General features: G+C 35.2%; 1 protein-coding gene across 1 annotated transcript in view; it reads right to left on the bottom strand.

Annotated features, from left to right (window-relative positions):
* DNAH8 (dynein axonemal heavy chain 8) overlaps positions 1 to 19,090 on the bottom strand; it is a 110,213-nt gene extending 91,123 nt beyond the window's left edge. The window contains 17 exon segments of the mRNA XM_056486975.1: positions 196 to 315; positions 2,436 to 2,535; positions 2,979 to 3,055; positions 3,534 to 3,731; positions 4,656 to 4,802; positions 6,015 to 6,116; positions 8,335 to 8,442; positions 10,840 to 10,953; positions 11,312 to 11,488; positions 12,413 to 12,576; positions 12,933 to 13,122; positions 14,450 to 14,598; positions 15,459 to 15,543; positions 16,726 to 16,860; positions 17,482 to 17,663; positions 18,451 to 18,572; positions 18,963 to 19,090. Coding sequence (XP_056342950.1) covers positions 196 to 315; positions 2,436 to 2,535; positions 2,979 to 3,055; positions 3,534 to 3,731; positions 4,656 to 4,802; positions 6,015 to 6,116; positions 8,335 to 8,442; positions 10,840 to 10,953; positions 11,312 to 11,488; positions 12,413 to 12,576; positions 12,933 to 13,122; positions 14,450 to 14,598; positions 15,459 to 15,543; positions 16,726 to 16,860; positions 17,482 to 17,655 — 2,040 coding nt within the window. The 5' untranslated portion in view covers positions 17,656 to 17,663; positions 18,451 to 18,572; positions 18,963 to 19,090.
* Positions 19,091 to 20,045: the final 955 nt, after the last annotated feature.

Genomic DNA, 20,045 nt, shown 5'->3' with positions numbered 1-20,045 from the left:
GCTCTATTCCAACACTACATCTTGGATCTACAGCAAGGGTTACTGCAGAGCAGTATAAACATGCAAAGAAAAAATGTTGCTCAGCATATAACAAGTGATGTAATCATAACCAGAAACTTCATGAAACTTCCCTCTACTGAAGTAGGACAGTTCACTGTTACACAAAACACCTAATTTTTCAGCACATCAACTTACATGGAAATAGGTGATTGGTTCATTTATTCTTCTGAATAGCTGTCTCACCCACAATATCCTTCCTGCAATAGGTGGCATGTTTCGAGCAAGAGGAGGGTCCTCTTTCTGGGTTTGGTAAAGCTACAGTAAGAACAAGATCATTTAACACATGTATTAAAAAGGCTATTGAAATGCTAAACTGTTTTCTCTGCTACCACAATTTCTTCCTCCTCCCAAACAGATTAAATTCATGTGGAGTCACACAACAGTTCATGGAGAGAAACACTTGTTTCTCCCCTCACTTGGTACACGTCCAAGATGCACACGTATCATCAATGCTGGTACCTCTCCTGTCTCCATTATCTCATGCTGTTTCTCAGCTGTGATTACCTATGGCAGAGTCCTGAGTGCACCAAAAGGCATTGTGAACCCCAGGGCTGAGCAGCCAGTATTCAGGATCAAGCCTGACACCTGACTTTGAAGCATCTGCTGTGAAAGCAAGCTGTTTAATGAAGTGGTATTAGGAGAACCCTTGTGGGGCTTTTCCTCCTTTGCTTGGGAACTGGCCTCAGGAAAGGCCCAAGATAGATTGTTAACTGAGAGCTTTTTCCTTAATAGCAACACCAATACTGTTCTTCAGACACATATATCTGACTATTAGATAATATTACAGGATTTGGACTTAGTTATTCTTGTGGGTCCCTTCGAAATCAGGATAATTTAGCATTCTATGATATGCACTTTTCTACTAACTTCTAATCAAAATGCATGTACATACTCCTGGATAGACAGCCCATGCTTTATCTGTGCCTAAGACAAGAAAAAATGTCCCCTGCTCAGTGAATGCCTGTATTATGGTAAAAATATAAAAAGGCCTAAAATTATACTGCACAAAATTTGCATTGACAAAGTATTCAATCACTTGAGAACAAGCATTGCAGTAGAAGCAACTTTTTATTAGGAATAATTTGCTGGGCAAAGATAAAAGGCAATCTAATAATATCTAAGAAATAGCTAGAACTAGCCAGTAGAATCAAGACATATTCTTTGACAGAAAAAAGGAGTATTTGTACCCAATTTCAGGCACGTGAGCTCAGGCTGTGGCAACACAGACTCTGTGATAATACAACTCTTCACGAACTAGCATGTCTTCTTAGCCCTACCTTGTCTCTGGCACAGTCCCAACCAAAGAAATCCAAGTAGCAATGGTGATCTGGAGAGGAGCTGGATGAAACCCTCTCAGTAAATGTAACTGTTTTTCCTTTGCTTGGGAAAATATAGCTAAGGGGAGGCTACATGATTTTTTAAAGCCAGCAACGCTGCTGAAAAATCTGTTCCAGTAATTTACATACAGTGTGTAGGTAGGGAAAGGACACTGTACAGAGTGGTTCAGAGCAGCTTTGCTAGGCTACAGTTTTAAGTCACTGTTTGGAGGAAAAATCTTCTAATAAGTACAGAGTTTATAGATATTGGCTCCTGGTGCAAACTTCTATCATTGATCTTACAAAATGTAAACATCTTAAAAAATTTTTTTCAACAGTCTGGTTTTCTAGATTTCTTTTATATTCTCTGAATAAAAATGGGCATTTGGAGGGAATTATTTAAATCTGCAGGACACTGCATAAAATTGATCACATTAACTCACTCTAGAGTAATCCTTCCTTTCTTTCTTGAGTAGAAAAGTAGTTTGGACATCTAGCTCTGATGTGGAGGGATATTTTATGGACAAAGTAAAAGTTTACTTTTAGTCAAGTGATACAAGCAGTTGCCAGAACTTGATTCTCATTTATACTTCAGTCAGGATGCAGCACAAAAATAATGAAAAATTACTTCATAATGAACATAAATGCAATTCACATATATTTTATATGTATTTTATGTTGCCACAGCATTTTATAACAACTACTTATAAATGCAAATTAACTGTGGAAGCCTCGTTTAATAAATAAATCCAAAAGGTACATGCAAGCAATGTGCACAGCCAGATAAGAACATGCTTCTTTAAATTTAACTGATGAAGGAATAACAGAAAATATTTTGGCTTATAAAATAAAATTGTGATGACAAATTTGCATTCAAGAGTGGTTGTGCCTGTTGTGTTGCCCACCCATTTAGGCCTGTTTTCTGTAACGGGAAAACAGGAGTAGGATAAATTGAGAATTGGAGGTAAATTAGTGAAATAAAATAAATAAAAATTATTCCTATTAAAATGCTCTTATTTTAACACAACGTTTACAACTTACTGAAAGGAAATGAAATACCTTTTTAGTAGCTTCAAGTTCTGCTACATAATGTTGAAGAATATAACCAACTGTATTTACTATTTCTTCTTGAAGGCATGGCATATTCAGATTTTGAAACCTGTATTAAAAATTAATACCCAAAATGACATTTCAAAAATAATAATTGTTTTAAGTTATTTGGAAGTATATGAACATTGTATAAAGTGAAATAAGCAAAAAAATCTAGGAAATGCTTTTGAATCTGGAGAACGTTTTTGCTTTAAGGAAGTTTAAAATTTCTGCCTGGTGGATATTTTGGTTGTTGTTGCTTAGTATGTTTTAGGCTTTTCCTTTAGTATGTTCTTGTGTATAAATATATTCTAATGAAATTAAGAAACAGAATATATTGATTGCCATAACAAAGATAAAATATATTTTTTATCACGATTATGTGTTTCATAATGTCAGTAATGAAAAATTCTCATTTAGTTCCTTTGTTCTAAAATTTGCTGGGCTGTTTCAATTGTGCTAATCAGTAATTTCAAGTTACTTAAAAATATTTTAAAACATAGTTGCCAATACCTTTGAAGTAACTGAAGTGAATTCTGTGAAGACACAATTTTCCGAAAACAGGTACGCATAAAAGTCTGTAGCTGTGTCTAAAGAATACAAAATTCAGTGTGGTTTTTCAGGTCAGAGAATAGTATTTTGATGATATTTTCTTAACATAGGAGCATTTGAAAGTTAGAATTACTTAAAGCACAGAATAGCAGCCTTCATCAGGCCAGGCTTAACCTAATTAATAAATAGCCAGTTTCAGTCAAATAAACAAATTAGTTCCCACTTTGTTCTGCCCAAAATCTGACCACATTTCTTCAGGCTAATAAACGCCTTCCACATAGATCATTCTCTCATAATTTTTGTCATTTTGGCAGCAGATGAAAATCATCCATGAGCACTGTTTAATATATTTTACACCTTCCTTTGAAAGAAGGAGAAGGAATGGAAAAAGACTCCTTCTGGACAAACACAAAGCCCACTCTTTAGAAGAACAATGCAGCCTATTCACAATCCAAAGTCACTGATGATCAGTTGAGATGTTTCCCAAGCAATTTATATTGTCATAATATTACTTACCTCTAAACGTTCAACTTCTGACATGAATTTCACAAAATCCACATCAAATTCTGTTACTTGTGGATCAAGGTTGTCATATTGTTTCTTTTGAAAAATGTGGTAGATATTTTTGAATTTAACTGCCATAAGATCTATACCTTCGACTGCACACTTAGTCAGTGCACTAAAATTCTGTTCTATGGTTATCATCTTCATTATCTGAAATAAAAATGTTATATTCATGGTCATAATTAATTTTTTGTTATTTCCTCTATAAACTAAAACCTGAGCAAAATAAAATTATCAACAGCCACTCCTCTAGCTACTGCATTCACAAATGTGTTGTTTCTGAGTCAAGTGTCTTCAATATTTTAAGCATGGTTAATTCAGCTTTCAACATCAGTTCTCACCACAACACAAAGTTAAATAATCTTTGTTTTTCCTAATGATAAAGAGGGTTTTTTTATGTTCTTCTGCTAGATCCAATAGGACAATACGGAAAAGGAGTTAAAACATGGCATGTACACACTGATGATGAAAACATCTCAAAGAACAAAAAAAGCACACCCTACAGATTAGTAAGTATATTGAGTGATGAAGAAGTACATCAAAGACTCACAGAATTCCTGCCTTGAGACTATTATCATCTTATCTCTTGTCTGACCTTATTCTGTACCAAGAAGCACCTACTACCTTTTCCACTCAAGAATGTTAGTTTAAAATCCCTTCACTGCATCACCAAGCTAAATGTTAAGACAACATCAAGCAGTAGATTCATCTGAAGAATTGTGTTTGGCAGTAAACATGAGTTTTCAATATCATTCAAGAAAAGCAAAAGTATGCTATTTCCCACATAATTTTAAACCTCTTAAAATAATGAGCTAAGTCTAAATCAATCAGGTTATTTCTCTCCCCACTAAGATAAATTGACAATTGAGAAGGCAATTGTGAGATAGTAGCATCAAGCATTGGGATGACTTGCACTGTGGAAGTGCCTAAATTCTCTCAAAAGAGAGTTACAGACTCCTTTAAAGGATGATTAAGAGAATGTATGTTGGGAAGCATTCACTTTTTTTGTTCTTTATAAACTGTTCTTCAGAGAGATGCTTCTTTACCAATAATAACAGCACCCAATATACTCACTTTCTCTAATCTCTTACAAAAAGCTTCAGATTTTCCAAAAATGTACACTTCTGATACTTCCAATGCCTTTTCTCCTAGACTTGCCAAAGTCTCTTGTTTAGATTCACGGAAGCATTTCTGATATTCTTTCAAAAGACATATGCATTCCTAAAAAGGAATAAATACCATATTCATTATGCCGTGCTTATGAGTGACTAGAGTACTCAAACCTATTGATGTTCCAAAGCCATTAGTTATCATTTAATTTGGTCTCAGTCAACAGGTAACAACAACTTAAACACAGTGGTTTTCTTTCAGTGTCTGAAGAAAGTGTTTGCAATGTATGAATGAACACACAGTAGTACAGCACAGTGAACCAGAGGGTGGTGGTGAATGGCATTGCATCCAGCTGGCAGCCAGTCATTACTGCTGCCCCCAGGGATCAGTGCTGGGCCCAGTCTTGTTTAATATCTTCACTGATGATGTGGATAAGGGGATTGAGCCCACCATCAGCCAATGTGCAGATGTGGGTGTCAGTGTTGATCTGCTGCAGTGTAGGAGGGCTCCGCAGAGGGACATGGACAGGCTGAATTGGATAAATGGGCTGAATCCATTACAGTAGCACTACAGGCTACTACTACTACAGAGTGGCTGGACAGTGGCCAGGCAGAAAGGGACCTGGGGGCACTGGTTGATGGCAGACTGAGCACAAGCCAGCAGAAGGCCAATGGCACAGCAATAGTGTGGCCAGCAGGACTAGGCAAGTGATTCTTCTCCTGTATTCTATGCCTTTTGGGGAAGATAAGGACTCAGTAACTGAGGTCTGGAAAAGGAGAGGTGGAAATGAAGCTAACGTTGGTAAGCAGTATTCCCACAGCTGCACACATTTTGCCATAGCATATTGCATTGGCTTAATTTGTTCTTAATCACCATCAGATGAAGAGGAAAACTGTCTTAACACCGACCTTTCATGGTATGCCAAGGAAATCTTGTATGGAAAGGAACTACTGTAACAAAGTCAGGGTCTATCCAAATACCAGATTTTCCATGGTAGAGGAAGATGGTACCGTATCAGAGCTATACTCTCTTCCATAGCCCCTCTTCCTCAAGATGGAAAAGTGTGGAATATTAATTCCTTGGCTGCACATAAAGCAAAAGATGCCAATTCCAAGGTGAGTGACAGGCCACATTGATAAAGATAAAGCTACTGAAATTTCGACAATGCCGTGGGCTAAGAATCTGGAAAACATTCAAAGTATCATGACATAAAAAAAGCCAAGTAGCTTGAAGCATTGATACATATTGATATGGACCTCCTTATGATATCAAGAGGTAATCAATAGGTTTGACATGTAAATAATAAAACACCAAAATACAAACATTGATTTTTCCAATGAGTATTGGTGTCTCCTGATCCCAGACTCGATTCAAGCCAGCATCTGTAATGTATGCTTTACATGTTGTGACCATTTGGTTTGTAACCTAAGGCAGACAAATAAAAAAAATTTAACAGCAATTTTAAGCTTAACAGTAAATTTGCCTGTTTCACAAAATCTAATAAAATCTCATATACATGTGTTAACACTATCAGATTTGGAATAATTATAAAAAATTATAAAAAATATATCCAATATATACAACGAACACCCTATAAAAGCTCTGAGAACACTCCCAGAAATATATGTAAGTCTCAGGACATATTTGTAAATCCTGTAAGTTCAGCAATACATAAACACAGAATGTCATCAATCAAAATTCAAGAACAAAAGGAATTTATTGAATTCCAACTATTCTTCACTTACACTTTTATCTCTACACTTGCACCACTTATTTAAATTGCTCTTAAAGAGTTTTGTATCCTAGCAGTATGGCTCAGCATGGCTTTACCTTGATTTCCTGTGGCTATAAAAAGGAAAAAACATTCTTCTACTTCTCAACCACAAAACTCCAAAGCTAGCAATGACAGAAAGAGATGAGTATGTGCAGATATAGAAGACATACCACAGAGAACAGCTACAGGTACACAATTTTTTTGTCTGTTAAATAATATGAACAATTCAAAACAAGTGTCCTTATGATGCCATTTGGGTTTTGCCATTTTTCTTTTATATGTGCTCTGTATTTTACACGCATATATTTGTAACTCTGTCAACTATTGTATTAGTAGCTGGATCTTCCATGACTTTTCCATGGCCATTCCCTAAGCAGAAAGACAAAACAAATTCCAGAGCTCCAACCCCCAGGTACCCCCAGTCCTAGCTTAGTTTCTCCTGGGAACCAAGGCTGAGAACAAGTCTTGGAGATACATTCTCATGGACAAAGCACAGCTAATGCTGAGGAGGGGGGACTCCAATGAAGGGCTTGACCTGGGGGAAAATTGCATCACCACTTGTCCTCCTAATTGGTGTTTTTTATCAATTATGCTAATTTCCAAAATGCTATAAATGTGTACTCATCCTCGTAGGGGTGAGCATTTGAGGACATCTTTCCATAACTGCCTCTGGAGACCTTCATTAAAGGTCTTTTTTTATATTATCTCCTTATTAAAATTATCTCCAGTTTCATTTCCTGCTGGGAAAAAGGCAGCACTGACATGAGAGTACTGTAAAGCAGATCTTAAGTGCCTCTAACTAAAAAAGACTGGAAACTGCCATACCAAAGGGAGCCTCAAACTTTAAGAAAATTATTGACAAAGTTGGAGGAAGGACCTCTAGTGCCACTTCTAATGATCATAAAATGGAAACAAACAGTAAATAATGACCTTAAACCACTGGATTAAAATGCAGATTCTTCCTTGCTATTTCAAGCATAGCTTCATGTAACCAGTTTGTTAGCAGCCTCTGTAGTGAAATACTCACTCCCTTAAGAACATTAAATAATAGACAGTAGCAAGAGTCAATATACAAACCTACAAAAATCCATTATATGATAGGTAATATATACCTAATGTAATATATAGAAAACAGCCACAGCCATGAATAGATGCACATACTTCTTAGTATCCTAGTTCAAACTGAAATGTAACAAGATTTTATGCTGCACTCCAAGGTGTAGGGAAACAAAACATATGTATCTGTGTAATGAGGGTCTGCTGTGAATTTCCCCTGAATGCTTACTGCAGTGTTTTAGTTATGAAGAACTTCTTTGCTATAAAATCATTAAACAAACCATCTTTGCATGCAGTGAATACCTGGATTCTGCAAAAGACATTGGTATAAACACATAGCCAGTTTTCATTTTCTCTTTAAGGAGGGAAAGTTTATGATCTGAAATTGAATTAACTTTCAAGTATGACTTGCTTCAGAAAACAGGAACCTTTTATCTTTCACATTTTTTGAGGAACAGCCTAGTCAGATCGATGGCCATCTGCTATAAGGTCTTCAAGGCTGAGAATAAAAGAGCCTTTGTGGATTTTGTGATTTAGGAAAAAACTGATCAGATTAATTCAGATCAGAAGATGAATCAAGAATATTAAAAAAACTAACACTGATGAACCAAGAATAAACAAGATTCCTTTCAGTAGAAGTCTGTAATCCAAGTTTAAGCCTCTCATGATCAACAGAGTTCTCTTCCTTCCCATGCAGAACCCCAATACTTGCTAACATTTTTAAACAAATATTCTACTGATTTAATGAAATTTAATTTTTCTTCTGAAAAGTCCCACAATTTTTGTAATTATTATTTTGTTTAATATACTTACCTTTATAAGCAATGATGTAATTTTCTCAGAAGTGTTGTAATATTTTGAAACACGGTGAATCATTTGCACAGTCTTCATCAACTTTGGTATTCCTTGTGTCATTAATACCTAAAAGCAGAGTTTCAAGAAAAAATTTACATCCTATTCTTAGCAACTATATTTCTATTCTATTCACAACTTCTAAATTATATATTTTCCTAAGTTACATGAATCAGTATTTAAAACGTCATGGTAAATTACCAAAAGTTTTCTTATGATAAAAGACCATGCTCAAAAAGATTTCAAGCATCAACTAACAAGAACAATAAATGGCTATGTTGAATCATTGGCTAAGATTAAAGATGTTACATGATAAAATAACTGTAATATCCTATTTTGATTAACAAAACTGAACACTGATTCAAAATGTAACGGTTGCAATTTTTGTGCAATAGGAAGAATTTTAAGAATTTTTCTGAAAGCAGTTGTCTGTGATGGATGTTTTTGTTTTCCTTCAGGTAAGGCTGCTAATGTAGTTTCGTTGTGATAACAATCTTTACGTAAAGTGTTTCATTCAGACACTTCAGAAAACCCGCTAAATAATTATCACAATGTTAGTTTCATTAACAAATGCCTTCAAGGATCATAACAAACATCTAAATCTTTCACATATTTGGTGAAATCAATATTCATGTTGTTAAAATAGTACTCTGGTATTACAAGTACTCAATAGCTCAAACACTTCCAAAGTATTTGGGGCAGGGAGGGGGGAAAGAAAAAAATACAAAAGGTAAAACATTATAATTCATTAACATTATCAGGGACTTGTCAAAGTTGCAATTCAGAACATCAAGAAAGTAATTTTGGCTGTCACCCCTCAATGGAGAAGTCGTGCTCCTGTAATTAAATTTGAGTTGCAAATTCAAACTCATACTGTGAATAGACATAGAAGGCATTTGCATTTAGCAAGAGTGTGAAATAAATGCTATATAGTATAAAAACAACCATCTGTGTCCATCTTGTTCATCACCAACACCATCCCTGAAATGGAATCAGGAGATTCTGAGTCTATAGGTTTTCTTTTTCAATCCCTGACAAAAAGGTAAAACCCTGAATACTGTACTGTGTAGAGAATTTTCTGATTCAAAGCCTTGAGTTAAATATTCAGTCTGAATTCTCATATATTAACCTGCTTCAGCACAAATGCCACTGTATGGTACTGCATACATTAAATGCCGTATTTTATGCACATACCAAATATCATCATAAATCCACATGTATGCCATTCCTCATTCACTAATATATAGAAGAGCTGTCCATACCAGATACTAAATGCAACTCTACACAGAATGAAGGTCTGTTTAAAACAGGATATATTTAGCTTGGAAATCACTGCTTTTAAGCTGAATATCATAGAAAATCCTACCTAAAATAACTTGATCTCGGGAATATGATTAAACAGAAAATACATGCATCCAGATTGTTCCAGACTAAACAAGCCTAATTATCCTGTATTAGTAAAACTATGAACTCTTCAATGGGTTTGCACCCACTAATGTCTGTCTTTGTCCACGATGAAAAGAAATTTATCCTATACCTATAAAGTAGTTCATCATTATGGCCTGGTACCTGGCACCCTCTAGTGATACCTTGAAGAGCTGAAGATAAACAGCTTAGTGACACTGCTTATCATACTTGCCTCTTATACTATTCCATGCAATAGGAGCTCAATGTCAAATATTATCAAAGTCCTTTTGCTTGCCCCCAGTTACAGCTTTGTAGTAGGATCCTAAGCTGCCAGAGATTCAAAAGAAACACAGCACTTCCTGACAGAGGAGTGGAGGCATATCAGACCAAAATGTGAAGGACTCAAAAACAAATGAGAATGAGAACTATTTTTCTGGAGTATTTACTCTTTCATCCTATTCTGAAACAATCATTAGGAAAATCCACGTTGTAATAGTTCATAGTTAACATACCAAATAACTAATATCTTGAACTAGCACTGAATGGTGTACCTGGAAAACCAATTGTTTAAATTCTGACCAGCAGGTACTTCTACAAATAGAAGCAGATAATACTGTATTGTATATTAAAAAAATTATTTTCTCATTTAGGACCTCATAAGGTTTCATTATTTTATATATAACTGAAATTTTGGTACTTTGGTTACAGTCATGTGATCATCGACATATATGGAATTTTCAGAGGAAGACATATTTGGAGATTTTTGCATTATAAAATATGTAGCTGGTTTAATTGCTTTTAAAAATACTACCAGAAGCTTATTATTATTATTAATGCTTATTTACTAAATACATATTTCAAAATACTGTATTTTATGAAATATATAATAAAATAATGTTTCAACATTTAGCTTGACAAGCTTTTAAAAGAAAATCAGGAAAATTAGAAATGTAAATTAGAAAAAATTACTTTTAAGCAAATATAAGGAAGGGAAAATTTATTTTGCTCTGGAATTTCTATATAAATACATGAATAAAGAATGGTGAAAGGCATACTTACAACATCAGTGGTATAAAGTGGCTGACAAACTTTTTCAAGTGTGCGTAGGTATTTCACATTATCCTTTGATTCATTTGCTGCATCTGTGATTTTGCCATCTAATTCTTGCCATGTCTAGTGGGAAAAGAGAACTGTAAAAAACTTCATACATAGTGAACTATTTCTTTAACTTGCACTCACTTGCCAGAAGTAAACTTTGGTAAATGAGCTTTTAAGATGCAGTGACAAAGTAGGCAATAAAAGTTAATTTATGGTATTTATTACAGATATAATGTATTTTGTATTCATTTTTGGCTGTATCTCTGAAATATCCTGTTCTTTGTCTGGATACATTCAGCATACCAGCAACATATCTAAATTTTCCTGTTTTAATTCTCCTTGGCAAATCTCTCTTAGATGAAATAAACAAACAAACAAACAAACAAACAATAACCTTCATAGTAAAAAAACAGCATATAAAAGAAAAAAATACCTTTAGCATTTTAGAGTGTGCAACTTTCAGAACATTAATAACAGCTTTACAGTTTTTTCCTTTGATCTGTTCGATAATAAAGTTCAATTTAGCAGACGTGTATTTCCAGTTCTCCAGTTCCAGCAGTGGACCTGAATCCTTAGCTTCTTTCCTTAACTGTTTGCTCTCAATCAGAACCTGCAACCCAATGGAGAAAAAAAATAATTAAATGTCTACTACAGCAAATAGACAAGTCATTATAGAAAAGAAACACTCTTGAGGAAACTCACTTAAAAAGGAACAAGCTCGCAGTTACTGACACACAAAAATAGTTCCCATTTGGAAAAGCTTTCTAAGCCTGAATTGCACTTAATCATATTCTTAAACTGAAATGAGGGCAATTAATACACATGTTTGAATGCCATAACCTGGGTGAATATCAGCATATATAGATAAGTCTTTAACCAGAACCTATAGATCGAAATGCACCAAGTGTAATTTCATTTGTCCAGAACTTCAACAACTAGTTTAATAAAAGTATTAGATAGCAGTCATAAATTTATCCATTTGTATGTTGATAAATGTGCAGTCAGCTCTTTTTACATGTCATTTACATTTTTATTCTTGTGAGCTAAACACACTAAATACAGTAATGCCATGTAATAAGTAGAATATATCCCTGCCTACACAGATTCATATTTTGACAAAGGATTCTCTCTTTTTCATGGAATTCTCAGACACTAGTATCTTGGATAACTGAGACCTTACTATGCAAGACTTACACAGGATAAAATATGCCCTTCTGAGCCTGCTCAAAAATCTTTTTCAGAGCAGTATTTCCCACCACAAGTGGCAGCAGAAACCTAACAGCTAATGTACAGTTAGGTATGCTCTGTATATGTATGTGGTCCTCACCGTGTCATAAGTCCATTCTCTTCTTACTATTTGTGTATTAAGTGTTCAGAAACTCTTTTTCTTGCTAGACTGTAAATTCCTTAAAATCTACTTCACTTGTGCATGGAAGCAGGTGAAGCCATTGGCTAACTTCAGGCAAGTCTTACACATAATTGATAAATTTTATCCATATTCATTCTGAATTGAGGTGCTAAAACAACAACTTACATGTTCAATTTGTCTATACCATATTGTAAGTACTTCCTCTAGCTGGTGAACAGTGTCATAATTGTCAGCAGCTGCAGTTATTTTATCAAAGGTCTGGAGTTCAGAAAAATCTATGTCTTCTACTTTTTCCAACTCAACTGTTCCTTCAATGCATGCTGCAGCACCTGAGAAAAGGGCAATTACAATATAGAACCAATTAAGATTTAAAACAAATTTCCACCAGTCAAAGCAATTTAAATTTGAAAATATACCTCTGCAGTCAGTGTTGTTTTGATATAATAGCAATTGACTGCACTCACATAAAGCAGAAATATCTAATTTTAAATACAGTCATACTCCTTAAAAGTAATGTGTCACTATTTTCTTAAGAAAATAATACACCCATGCATATATTATGCAAGTAATTGGTAATTTTATTTTTTCCTTGCAGAATCAGAAAAGTTCCTTATTGATGCACTACTGCCTTTAAATAGAAATCCTTAAGCAGAGTTCCCATATGCTTCCTAAATGCAATGCTTACCTCCTAAAAATGAAACGTATTTCTTAATTGTTTCCACAAAATGCTGCTTGTCTTTTGTATCCTCTTTGGATTGACCTAAATTACCCCAATTATTTGTTTCAAGGATAGCAGGGAGAAAAATCTTTTCCATTAGTTCTTTAATACCAGCTAGCAGTCCATCAGTGGCATCCAAAACACCAAAGGAAACTTCCTGCAGTGCAAAAATATTAATGCTATCAAAGCAGTAACTTACACTAGAAACAGTATTATAAGTTTAACATATTTTCATAAAAGTACTACATTACACCAAACAAAACTTTAAAGAGAGATCATTACATAAGACACTTACAGTGTGCCCATAAGATAGTACCTTAAATAAAAAGGGAAGTCAATGATTATTTAATAATACAGTTTTAAAAAGCTGTCCAGTTATGCTTTTCTTACATCAGTTATTTTTCTATCACACAGTTTCGAAAATTTTAAATGGTAGAAATATGCCCTCACCCACAATTAGGTATTAATTCATGAATTGCAAGTAGCAAAAAACACTCTGAATGTCCTTATCTGAAATTATTTTAGAAGCAATTATCTGACTAAATATATATTATTTTGAGTTAAGTTAAAGTTTTTCCTATTCTCCAAAACAAAACTTTACAAGGTCTGACTATTTCTAATATTCCAGTATTTTAAATGTCCTCCAAATAAGCAAGTATTAACATACATCATGTGACAAACTCCCTAGAACATAATCTTGCCTTTCCTCATCCCTTCAGCATTTGGAAATAATTGTGAAGGTATCGGATGGAAAAGTAATATTTATTACCAGTACTGAGGTACTTGATAAAGACAGACTTTGTATCTTCTAATAGCATTTTTCTCTTTCACCTTCTTTGCTCTCAAAAGGAATGGAATATTTTAGTATGAAATATAAACCAAGTAAACTAATAATGGATTTTCTGTCGGAAGAATTTGAAATAATTCTAATTAATACTAATTAAAATATGTAAATTAATACTAATTTGCATATTTAAAATTATTAGTAATCAATTTACAGTCCCTTAAGCACTGCCCAAATACTGACATATAGCTATTAGCAATCATGAAGCCCACATTTATATAACAATTTTTCTTGTAAATTTACACAGGATAAATGTGTATTTTGAATTTTATTTATGAAAACATGTAAACCAGAAAGGTATAGGTAAACTTTTTTGTCTCCTGATAATTGCAATAAAGTCTTCTTTTAAAGTTCCCTTATAGTTCAGAGATTTTGAACACACTTAAAATATACATTGCAGCTTTAACCTCTTGAAAAATATGAAGGAGAAGGAGAAGTTAATGTCTATTTCTTTAAGAATCCTGTAAGACACTGAATTCACAAGCATTTGCTGAAGAGATACAGCTATTTGTTTTTTACCCAAAAAGGAGAGCAAAGCAGTTACCAGCAACTTCAGATACATGACAACAGTGGAAAATATAATGAAACAAAAAATAGCTGATTTTAAAGCTTTTAGTTTTTAAAATAAATGAGAGAGTACCTCATGTATAGTTTTTTCACTTATGGGCGTGTCATTCTTATAGCGAACGAAATATAAGCACAGTCCTATGAGCTTGTCTGGTGACCTCTCCAAATAAAATTGCCAAATTTTATCTCCTTTTTCAACATTTGGAATTACTCGACCACTCTCTGAAAAGGAATTTCACAGATATGACTCTTTTTAAAAATGAGGGTATTATAAAATGCTTGACATCAATATAAGGGAATAAAATTGACCATATAAATCACTTATTTTCTTCTTTTGTCAGAGAACAAAAACCAACATAATTTGTAGCTGTAATTAATCACATTATTAGAAAACTATACCTACATATAATGAGTATCTTACACACCTATTTGGGTGCATTGTAATGCACTGAAAAGGGAATTTGCTCAGGCCCATAGTTTGAAACAATTTGCTGGTGATTAAGGTATTTTGTTTTCATTTATCCTACCAAAAAGATGTCAGGTCTAAATAAGAAAATAGACACAATGAGATGGTTTCAGGTCCTCTGGGTCTGTATTCCTATCCAATTTCATAGTTCAATATAAATAAGTAACAGAACAATATTTGTAGTCATTAGTGAATCATTAGGGATTTCAGTCATTATATTCTGATTCTCTACCACTCATGTAAAACCTGAAAATTTTCAACTATTTATAATAAATGCAAATTCAGAGACAGGTTTTAGCCCTTTCTAATGAACTGCAAGCAAAACTCATGCATTAAAAAGTCATAACCATTTCAGTATTTCAGGATAACACTTTTTTTAACACTTTTTTTATAATCTTTCTTCCAGGAATGGCTAAAATTGAGATTTTTTTTTTTCCTAAACAATTTGATTTGAAGCAAGCATTTAAAATATGAATTTGCATCCCTCAGAGCAGAAGTTGCAAAATTCTGAACAGGCAAAATCATTAAAAAAAAAATTATTCTGAGAAATCTCAAACAGAATGAACAAAAGAATGTACTGTTACATGTGCCTATATTATTATTGCTAAACATTTACCTATTCCTCGTGCACTTGTTTCTTGATAGTAAATTATCAATGATTTTTTTCCTCCCTTGGCAAGAAAGGAATCAAAGGCATCGAACTGTTAAATCAAAGAGTAAACACATGTTACTCAAAATATTTTTATGTGCCTTTAAGATGTACAAAAGTAATTTGACCATGCTACTGTTTAAGGTTTTGTTGGCATGCAATGTTTATCCTCAAATCTTGTGAGAAGATAGGAAGTGTCCAACTGAAGGACTCAGCCATGGTAGTGAGATCTCCTGTTTCCTCCTCATCAGAAAAAAAGGTCAAAAGTTTAGCAAGCATATGGAGACGCATCACTTGTTCAGGGACAAAGGATACACTTCCAGTTGTGGTGTATTTCTTTCAAGCATGGGTTTTTTTTTCCCCAAAATAAACAAATAATAAAGCTGAATCAGAACAGTGATGGGAAAGTGAGTGACATCCAGGTGGACAGAATTTAAAGCCACTCTCGCTCTTACGCTGTGAGAAGACAACACTGCATGAAAATAAATGTAAAAGCAAGCCAGCTCTAGAAGTGCATTTCAATATTATTAACAACACTAGTGAATAACAAGGTTAAAATAGAGAAAAATACATTAAAAAAGAAAAACCACTCCAAAAGAGTTAAAGAAAAAATCATTAAAGTGCTGAAAGTGCAGTGACAAAAGGCATGAAAAAGTTTTGATATCTGTACACTCTTCAAACCCACTTAACCAAATCTTTTAACATCCAAACATAAATAAAGAGCTCAAAACTCAAATTGCTTTGTGAATTTTTCAGACATTTTTGTAGCATTTAAATGGTGTAAGATTAATCTTCCATCTTATTACTAGAGTGCTATTTTTCAAAATGATCCCATAAGTTACAGATTTTTGCAGAATCTTCAAAATTTCAGTGAGAACTTGCCTAACAAACAAAAATGAAGGTAATTAGACCATAATAAAATCAGTCTGAGATGGATGAAACTGTTTGGAATGGGTAGATGTGAAAAGAAACCCTTCAGTCAAAATAGCAGCAGTATTGATATTTTCCAAGAGGTAAGAAAGATGAAAATGCCACAATCAAAAACCTCGGGGATATTTGCAAACCTTCCAGGAAAGATTTAGTCAGGTATCTTTTTAGATTGATTGTGTGCCTTAGTAACTACATTATCTGACAGAAACAATCAAAATGATGGATAACTCTTCCTATCAAAGGGGTAATCTGCTGCATATTTTAACTAATAATTTAAATCAACAGGCATACAGAACAAACTCACCGAAGGGACATCCAGTATCATTTCTTCCACAGCTGACAAGTCTAAGCCTACCCTGGCACTGACAGCTTCAAATATGTATCTATATGAAGCATTAATTTTTGCTCTTCGGTCTTCTCTGGCTTTTTCATATTGAGCCTAAAATATTACACAAGACTTTCAAGCTAAAAATACACAAAGTAATCACAATGACTTGCTACTTAACTTGCAACTAATGCTGAAATCTACTATCTTGTATTTACAGCTGCAAAATGCCCTAATCTTTAAAAATACCTGAAATTTCAGAGGCTAACAGAGGAACAAATTCTTAAGTCATTGTAAGACGTGAAGTCAAATCTGAGGATATATCAAGGATAAATAAACATTAAGAATAGCACAGTTAGATTTTACAATTTTTATGTGACATTAACTGGTTTCCTTGCTCACAATCAAAATTTCAGTTTATTAAATTAATACAGAAAGGTTAAAACATCAATTTAAAATAAAGTATCTAGGGTGGGTAAATATTTGCAGGAAGGAAGCCGAGTACAACTTTGCTTCAATGTATATTATTCAGTTAATATCTCCTGCTTCTGACCTTTATTACTTTAAAATTTTAAAATATTACAAACATGGAAAAAAAGATTCACTTTCTGGCAGAAGTAATTTAATAAAATAACTCAATCTAAACAAAAATATAATAAATAAATAAAAAAACTAAACTAATGATTAAGATAAACTGAATTTAATAATCTGAGGAAAGAATCAGAAACTTATAACCTTTCTTGCTTTGTAACTTTGCACGCTCTGAACTCCACTAGGACGGTAAAACTTATTCACACTTTGACTTCCAAAAGAACGCGATGAAGAGGAAACGCTCGCTAATCGTTGAGATCTGCCTATATCTTCTCCAACCACTGAAATTTTTTTAGTATTTTTTTGTGCTCCCGCCATTCTAAAATCTGAAATTCGAAAAGAGAAGATTATGTCCATAACAATCCAGACATTTCAAGTCTACCTTTTCAAGAAGACAGGAGCATTGCAAAACTGACTTTCCAGGTGTATAAATTTATTATCCTCATCAAGTTCTCTTCCAGTTATAAAAATGCCAGGCATTTTTATACATTTTTATGATAGGTTAAAAAATGTCAAGATGAAGATGGAGACATTTTTTTAGAACAATTTTTCATACACGTGTCTTTTGTTGATTGAATGCCTCTCTATATAACAAATATGTTTTAAAATAATTTCAGCGCATATCTGATTACTGAGAAATATAAATTGTTTCCAATATGAATTACTTATTTAAATTTTAGTTTCTAAAATATATATCCAAACTCAGCAACTGAGCTTTCAAAAATACTTGCATACAGAAATTGCTATTCTGCTCAGTGTACTATTACAATAAGGATCAAGAATTCCTCAGTAGTTCATATGAGGCCTAAGGACAGCCTACCACTGCTGTAACTGTATACTCTCTTAGACACTATTACCTCATTTGGGAAATAAAAAATCAAAGGTGAGGCTGACATGAAAAGCAACACCTGAAAAGTAACACCTAGTAGTAAATTACCAGCTCCTTATTTTTGCCCATGTAGTAGGTGACAAACTGGCATGCAATCACCTGCAATAGAAAGTGTTCATCTCTTTTTTGAAGTAAAACCCAAAAAAACAAATTTAGGAAAGCCACAAAACAAAAAAGTAAATTAATTATATTTATTTCTTTTTCTTCATGTTTCTATGACTGACCTGGTCATCTACAAGGTTAGCAGCAGAGGTGCTTTCCTCCTTGATTATTTCACTCAAGTGGAATAGGTTGGATGTTAATTTCCTTGCCTTTTAATTGGTTCGCTTTTAGCTGATACTTTCCCCTAAAGCACAAGATCAGAGAGGTAGATCTCTTGTAGCTTTCTTCAAAAAAAATCCACAAAGACTGTATTGCATCCTGGCATCTTCCCTGGCTCTCCAAAACCTATACTCAAGATAGCTGGTGCCCCAGGTGAGATTCTCACACGAACTTGCTTTTATGTCAAAAACTCCTTTCCTGCCCTCCGGGATGCCCCAAACCTTCTCTACAGGACCTGTTTACTCAAGGAAAGTAGGACTGGCTTCCAGCACGCAGCATCTTAGGAGGGTTGAAGGAGAAGTGGAGGGTTCCCGGGCACTAAGCATTGGGAATACAGCCTTTCGGCTCTTTTCTGAACAGCTGAGCTGCCTTAGCACTTCAGCCCTGGCAGAGAGGGGCGGGCGCACATCCTCACCTGGCCGGAGCTGTCTCCTCACAGGGCGGGCATCGGGGCGCGGCCCCCGGGCACAGCAGCCCCCACCGGCTCCCCTCGGGGCGGTCCGGACAGGCTCCTGCCGGTTCTGCGGAGGGCCGGTACCGGTACCGGGAGCCCGTAACCGGTGCGGGGCGGGCTCGGCGAGCGGCTCCAACGCCCGCCCGGAGCCGCGCCCGCGGGGCTCAGAGCGCGCTCCCGGCGCTCGCCCGCCGTGCCCGCGCGTCGGGCCCCCAAAATCGGAGCCCCGGAATCCGAGCCAGCCTACAGGTCTGGTGTACCCGGGATCCGCTCCCGTGTGAGGTTGGCCTGGTTAAATGTGCCAATGGAAGTTATTGGGTAGCGCAGACTGAGCTCTACCCTGCGAAAGTGTTTTGCGTTCGATTACAAAACGTGTGGAGTTTTAACTTTTTTCCCCCATTCAATCCTGGTTTTCATTCTGCGTTTTTGAGAGAAATATCATTCTTCACTCTTAGGCCTGAAATGATATTTTTATGCTAAAGGACAGTGCATAACTCCAGAGGGTGAAGAGAGGACTGAAAGGGAGCCTTATCAATGTGTATAAATATCGAAATGGGGGTAAGAGGGGAATGCCAAGAGGATGTTTTCAGACACTTCTCTGTGGTGCCAAGCAATGGGATAAAAGGCAGAAAGTGATGCACAGAAAACTCCACCTGAATATGAGGAAGTTCTTAATGTGAGGGTGACTGAGTCCTGGAACAGATTGCCCAGAGAGGTTGTGGAGTGTCTCTCACTGGAGATATTCAAAAACCATCCGGACACAATCCACGTACTCTGGGATAACACTGCATGAGCATGAGATTGGAACAGATCCACTGTGGTCCCTTCCAATCTGCCCAGTTCTGTGGTTCTGTGACAAATGCTATTTGAAATTTTCTCCCAGCATCTGGAGGTAAAAGCAGAAATCAACCTCTGTCAACACTAAACCAAGGCTGCCATGAGTATTATAACAAGGCAAGGCCAGGATTCCCAAGCAGCCTGATACTGCCATGACTTACAAAAGCAGCACCATTCCAGTGGAGCTGGGTTATAAGTGTCTTCTCC

Source organism: Oenanthe melanoleuca, chromosome 3 (genome assembly GCF_029582105.1).
Source record: "Oenanthe melanoleuca isolate GR-GAL-2019-014 chromosome 3, OMel1.0, whole genome shotgun sequence".
NCBI classification, from domain to species: Eukaryota; Metazoa; Chordata; class Aves; order Passeriformes; family Muscicapidae; genus Oenanthe; species Oenanthe melanoleuca.
Note: the sequence above shows the minus strand (reverse complement) of the source record. Positions and strands in the feature narration are given on the sequence as shown.